This window comes from Babylonia areolata, chromosome 1 (genome assembly GCF_041734735.1).
Source record: "Babylonia areolata isolate BAREFJ2019XMU chromosome 1, ASM4173473v1, whole genome shotgun sequence".
Taxonomy (NCBI): Eukaryota; Metazoa; Mollusca; class Gastropoda; order Neogastropoda; family Buccinidae; genus Babylonia; species Babylonia areolata.
The window spans coordinates 75,149,218-75,156,296 of record NC_134876.1 but is presented as its reverse complement, the minus strand read 5'-3'; the positions used below and the strand labels follow the sequence as shown (position 1 = coordinate 75,156,296).

Here is a 7,079-nt window from a genome sequence, read left to right as displayed (position 1 = left end):
AATAGAAGTCAAGGCTGAGTAATGATGCGAAGAAGAAGAATGTCCAGCTATGGCTCCCTTCAGAAAACTCAGGTCACAGTCAATGTAATCCACGGTATCCTTGTTGCGGACCCAGTCAGCAGGCCTAGTGGTAGTTTAACGGCGAGTTCTCTTTGCTTCTTGTTTTCAACAGCCATTATATTATTAGTGCGAGAGCCAGCGAAAACTGTCTTTTTCGTGGGCGCGCATGACTTGCATGCATATAGAAATTTAAACATGCACGTGTGCGTGCAAGCTGGTGGAACTCAAACACAAACCGCACTCATACTCACAAAAGAACAACACACAGAATTTCTCAGAGTCACTGTCTCATTCACACACACACACACACACACACACAAAACACCACATTTACACTAAACCCACTACGCCCTGTTTCTCTCTTCAGTACTCTCTCTCCCTCATCCATACCAGACCCACCGAAAATTCATCACAACAAATCACACCACACACGCACACACACACACACGCACAAATAATACATTCACAAAGGTCCCCGAGAAACGACGAACAGTACGAACGAACACGCACTGCTGTGCAGCAAACCACCACAACACCACCACCACCACCAACCCCCCACCCCCAACCCCAAAAAAAACCCCAAAAAACTAATAAAAAAAAATTAAATTAAAAAAAACCTGGCGGCACAGTTAAAAAAAAAAAATCCTTCAAGTCTTCCTCCGTCTTTCTTCTTTCTTCTTCCCCTCTCACGACGACATGATGATGAGGAAGCACACAACAGCACTACAGCCACAAGCACAGACCAACACAAAAAAAAAAAAAAAAAAAAAAAAAAGTCCACAATCCAAGCACCCCCCTTAACTGTTCAGCCCCGTGGCGTATCTCCGGGTCCAGGTGCGCGCCACCCGGTCGTGCTCCTGCCGGTTGTTGAGGTACTGGTTGGCGATGCTCGACACTAGGGGGTCGGCTGGGTTGCAGTCGGTGAGGAGAGAGCAGACGGAGAGAAGGACCTTGGAGATGGTCAGCGCGGGGCTCCAGTTCTCCTTCAGGATGTCCAGGCAGATGGCGCCCTGGCTGTTGATGTTGCAGTGGTAAATGCGGGTCTTGAACGTCACCTGGAAGAGGACGGGATTGGATGGTTGGATGGATGGGACGGATGGTTGGATGGGATGGGATGGGATGGATGGATAGGACGGATGGATGGATGGTATGGATGGATGGATGGATGGGATAGGACGGGATGGGACGGGACGGATGGATGGATGGATGGATGGATGGGATAGGACGGGATGGGACGGATGGATGGGACGGGACGGATGGGACGGGACGGATGGATGGATAGGACGGGATGGATGGATGGATGGGACGGGACGGGACGGGACGGATGGATGGATAGGACGGGACGGATGAATGGATGGATGGGATGGGACGGATGAGATGGATGGATGGGATGGGACGGGACGGATGAGATGGATGGGACGGATGGATAGATGGATGGATGGTCGAACACAAGAGTCATCAGTGGAGGGTATGTGCTTAATTGTCGTGGTTGCAGCGTTGTGTTGTGCAATGTTGCGTTGTGTTGTGTTGTGTTGTGTTGCGTTGTGCTGTATCGGATCGTATTGTATCGTATCGTATCGTATCGTATAGTACTGTACTTACAACGTTTTGTCACAACAGCTTTCTCTGTGTAAAATTTGGCCTGCTCTCTCAAGGGAGAGCGTGTTGCTTTGGTGCTATCCCCTGTTTTGGGGGTGTGGTTTTTTTCTTTCTTCTGAATGCAAGTGTATTCGCTTTCCTATCAAAGCGGATTTTTCTGCAGAATTTTTGATGCCGTTGGTTCTTTTACGTGCGCGAAGTGCATGTAACACATGGGACCACGGTTTATCGTCTCAATCGAATGAACAGCGTCCAGACCACCACTCAGGGTTAGTGGAGGGGTGAGAAAATACTGACGAGTGTGTTATTCGATCCCATGCGCTCTGCTCAGCTTCTCTCGTTTCCTGCGCGGACGCCCTACAGCTCAGCCCCCCCCCCCCCCCCCCTCCAAAAAAAAAGAAGAAAAAAAAAGTTTTTATTGCAGAAGGCCATCTGACCCATTAAAATGTCTTAAAACAATCATGTATATTTCCACGTAAAACACACTAGCGCGTTCACACACACACACACACACACACACACACACACACAAACAAACACAGACACACACACACACACACACACACACACACGTGTGTGTATCGACTCACTGCTAAAACACTGTTCACGATAATGCACAGTGCATTAAATCCGAAAAGAGTAAATGTTTTTTTAAGCGTGTGACGAATTTAACAACTATAATCGGCTATTAGCGGGAGAGAGAGAGAGAGACAGACAGACAGACAGACAGAGCGCACAGAATAGAGAGGGGAAGGGGAGAGAGAGCGAGGGAGGGAGGGAGAGAGAGAGAGAGGCAGACAGACACAGACAGTCACAGGGAGAGAATCCGAATGCGAATGATTTCTTCATCGGGTCATCCGTATGAATGGTAAGTGAACAGCTAATCATTACAAAACTTCCCAATTAAAATAATGAGAGAAATATCAATATATCAACTTACCATTAAAATAAAGAGAAAAATATCAAGTATTTCAATTTTCATTCGATGCCCTTTAGACAGGGAAAGAGAGAGACAGGGATAGGATGTAAGGAGGGGAAATGGAGACTGGGGGAAAGAAAGTGCGTGGAGAAGAACGTATGAGACAGGAGAGAGGGAGAGACAGACAGACAGACAGGGAGAGGGAGATTCAACAGACTCGGACGTAAAGTGTGCAAGCGGGTGAACGGAATGGACGTGCTCTATGCACACGAAGACAGCGAAATGCGGAATTTACAGAGACGTCGAAAGAGGATACAGAAGAAGGAAGGGATCTGGACCACTAATTAATGGAAAAATAAAGTGAAAACTGTGGGGAAGAAAGGGTGGTGGGTAAATGCAGAGGGAGGAGGAGGAGGAGGAAGGCTTGGAAATGGACGGTCATATGGGTGGGGGTGGGCGTGGGCGTGGGTGGGTGATAAAGGATCGAGGTATGATCCATGTGCCCAAAATCAAAAGACAAAATACACTGTACAAATGCTGCAAACAACAAATCAAATACTGCTTTCCGTTCATTTATTGATCCATTTGTCATATCTCAATGTTATTTTACTCCTCCCCATTAGTTTGGCTTACAAGAAGGAAATATGTTCCTTCGTGAAGAGCGCGGCGAACAGGGGGGCTGGAAGGGTGGAGAGGATGGGTGCGTGGGTGGGGAGGAGAAGTAGGAGGAAGGAAGAACAGAAGAAATAAATTCCTCCCGTCAAAATCAATTACAGCTGGTTTAACACTAATAGCAGTGTTATCAACCCAGGCTCTGGATGTCTTGAAAATCCAATGGCAGTGACAGAGAGAGGGGGAGAGAGAGGGAGAGAGAGAGAGAGAGGGGGGGGGGGGAGAGAGAGGAGAGGCGGGGGTGGGATGGCTGAAAGACTGAGGGTTGGAGAAGGGGGCTGGAAGGTTCGGCGGGGGATTCATCTTTATTCAGTTGGAATATATCAGTTTACTTGTTACCAATTCATCATTTGCTGCTGCTTGTCTATTTTCACTGTAGTGAACCAACAAAGAAGAGAGAAGTAACCTCTGATGATTTAAAAAAAATCCAGTACAGTTCAAATACAATTTCTCCGGCCTTTCACTAATGAATATACGTTTACTTTTCTGTTCCAAAGGAGAAAAATATTAAATTCACCATTGACATTTTTATCAAAATGACTATTTTAAAAATCTGATGACTGAAACAGAAAATAATGATTTAAAAATAAAGCTTCTGCGACTCAGTTCTGAAGACTGACACAAGTTACAGTTACACGATAAAATGTCATTTCTTGACGACAGCGATAGAGCATAAATGACAAGTTAGCGAAGAACAAAAAGAGTGCCCTGCTATTGGCACTAATATGATGCCACAGCATCTCTCTCTCTCTCTTACACACACACACACACACACACACACACACACACACACAGAGAGAGAGAGAGAGAGAGAGAGAGGAAGGAATCTTGCACCAAAATCGATACAGCCGCATTGGGGCGACCTTGAGGCGGCATGGGTCACGTTCAGCCTCACAACGACGTTACTGTGATCACGATCTCCAGCGAACGTTTTCGTTATATTTCTTGGAATTTTCACTATAAAAATTCCACATCATTCACGCTGCATAGGACGGTGCAACGGAACAAACTGTGGCATTCTGCTGCTGGTCTGAATCTTCGCAAAGGTGATTAAAGTAGGGACTTAAGGCCACGCGATGGGGACGGAGAGAAAATTATGAACGGTTTCCCCATCCATTCTTGTAGTGATGGGTTAACTCTCTGTACCAAGGAGTTAATCTGAAGTCCTGACCTGTGCGCTGGATTTGAAGTTTCTGCAAGGTCAGACATCTGCTCTTTCTTTTTTTTACTTCTTTTTTTTTTCTTCCCTTTCTTTAGCTGATAAGTAATAGCGTATATGGATTTACGATGCCCGCACGCTCTGACACCTCCATGAAACTGAAACTCAATCGTTTCATTAAGGTGAACCTTGTGGGTCGACTCCAAAGGAACACAGTTACAGTGCCGAACAAACTCATTTAATATTCTTTGTTGTTGTTTTTCAAAGCACCTTTTCCGTCGTGTTTTTAAACTGTCCGTCTGCCCACCCCCCACCACCACTCCCTTCTTGCTTCTCCATCGTTCACTGACATCAGTGCAACTTACGCTTCAACGGTTCTTTTGTAACTTCGCCCTCCCTTGTTAAGCCGTCAGTCGCAGGCTAAACAAACACAGACGTTCCCTCTAACTGAACGGAGCTCTATTCCGTATTCGCCAACTACGCGGCATGGTTTTTTTTTTTTCTCCTTCAGATCGCCCCCCCCCCCCCCCCCCCACCCCCGCACCCACCCCCGTTTCCACGTTCTATCGATCCCCTACTGTAGGCCCCTCTCTCCTCCTCCAACCCTGAACCTTCTTTCCTCTCTCAGCTCTGCCAAAACCGCTCCCCTCCCTTCATCCCTTCCGCACCTCCTGTTCGTCTGGTTCGGTGTTTGCCCAGCCTTCACCGCCTCCACCACTACATCCTTCTCCTCCTACTCCACCCCTGCATCCTTCTCCTCCTCCTCCTCCACCACCACCCCTGCATCCTTTTTTCTCCTCCTTCCCCTCCTCCTTCACCGCTGTATCCTTCCTGTCTGCCGGTGTGGACTATCTCCCCCGAGATGAGAAATGACAACCCCGTAGCCCCCGTTTGTATACGCTTTTGGCCGTCTGTGTGTTATATGGGGGCTTTATTGGCTGCGCAAGAAAGAACCGTCAGGCTTCTTCATGGAGCTTCTATGTCCTCGTGCGCTGGACCGAGCTAGGAGGATGCGAAAAAAATGCCCTCTCCTTTCTCTCTCTCTCTAGATAGATAGATCTCTCCGATTAGATAATTGTACATCCACACCCACCTCTCTCTCTCTCTCTTAAACAGATATGTATCCAGCTTGCTAGCTAGATATAACCCGTTTGAAGTTGTTCTTTTTCTTTTATTTCTTTTTTTTTATCTTACCATTCGCGGTTCTTACTTCAATGGAGTCTATAAGTGGTGGAGCCCAGGACTCCAAGAAAGTATGATCCTTCTGTCCGTCTGCCTGCCTGCGTGTATGTATTATGTATATGTGTGTGTGTGTGTGTGTGTGTGTGTGTGTGTGTGTGTGTGTGTGTACAGAGAGAGAGAGATAGTACGGAAGAAATATTCACTAATGCACAGACATGTCGAGACGGGTATGCAGGCAGGCAGACAGACAGACAGACGGGGAAGGGATTTCTCGGGCGCCACAGTGAGTGTCTGAAGTGTGGTTCTTCGATCTTGCTGTTCTTAATAAAGATTTATGATCACACCACAGTGACAACGGAAGAAATGCAGGAAGAGATAACTTGAAAGGTTTTTAAAAAGAGAGTCGTAAATTTGATTTTCTTTTCCTTTGAGCCTTTGGCAACATCACTCTCCACCTGTTTCCCTTTATTCTGTCACTATCTCCACCTTACATCATAAAAACCCCACAAAAAACCCCAAACAAACAAAAAAACCACTCGGGCACATGGGGTGTCTTCACGCCAATGGTCCCCCCCCCCCCCCCCCCCTTTTTTTTCCCGTCCTCTCCCCAGGGTTCAGTGGGAGTAAAGCACTGTTGTGTACTTGCGTTTCTCACTACTCTGATAATTTTGTGTGTGTGTGTGTGTGTGTGTGTGTGTGTGTGTTTCGCTTCAGTCTCCCCCCCCCCCTCCCCCCCGGTCTCTCTCTTTCTCTCCCATAAATCATAAGAGGGTTACTGACAAACCACAACATGTTCCGGCACTCTACAAGGGTTCACCCGTGCAAAAAGAAGCCAGCAAAATTTCCACAATCGTCCACTTGCTGTGTGTGTTGTGTTGTATTGAGTTGCGTTGTGATGTATTGTGTGTGTGTGTGTGTGTGTGTGTTATTGTGGGTTATTGTATAGTGTGTGTGTGTGTGCGCGCGCGCGCGCGCGAAAGCGTGTACGCGTTACTACGTAAATGTACGCCCATGTGCACCACCTACGCGTGTCCATGCGTAGGTGGTGAACACGCGTGTGTGCGTGCGAGTGGTTGGTGTGTGTGTGTGTGTGTGTGTGCGTGTGTGTGTGTGTGCGCGCGTGCGTGCGTGCATGCGTGCGCGCGTGCGTGTGTACCTTGGGCGGTTTAAAGGGGTACTCTGTGGAGAAGTTGATGTCCAGGAAGAACACGCCGCCCTCGTACACGGAGCCTGTAGGCCCCAGGATGGTGGAGGCCCATTCGTACAGGTTGTCGCCCTTGGGACCCGCACTGTAACCAACACACACACACACACACACACACACACACACACACAGTGCATGGATCACATCATGAACAACATTCATGACAAAATAGATTTAAAAACAAAATAGATTTAAAAAAGAATTCATATATACTTCTTCTTCTTCTTCTGCGTTCGTGGGCTGCAACACCCATGTTCACTCGTATTTTAACGAGTCGGTTTTTA

At 47.4% G+C, this 7,079-nt stretch overlaps 1 protein-coding gene across 1 annotated transcript in view; it reads right to left on the bottom strand.

Moving 5' to 3' along the window:
• Positions 1-666: 666 nt before the first annotated feature.
• Positions 667-7,079, bottom strand: part of LOC143287595 (ubiquitin-conjugating enzyme E2 E1-like) — a 60,741-nt gene continuing 54,328 nt past the window's right edge. The window contains exons 4-5 of the mRNA XM_076595708.1: positions 6,748-6,880; positions 667-1,115 (exon numbers count right to left, since the gene is read on the bottom strand). Coding sequence (XP_076451823.1) covers positions 858-1,115; positions 6,748-6,880 — 391 coding nt within the window. The 3' untranslated portion in view covers positions 667-857. The remainder of the gene's footprint in view (positions 1,116-6,747; positions 6,881-7,079) is intronic.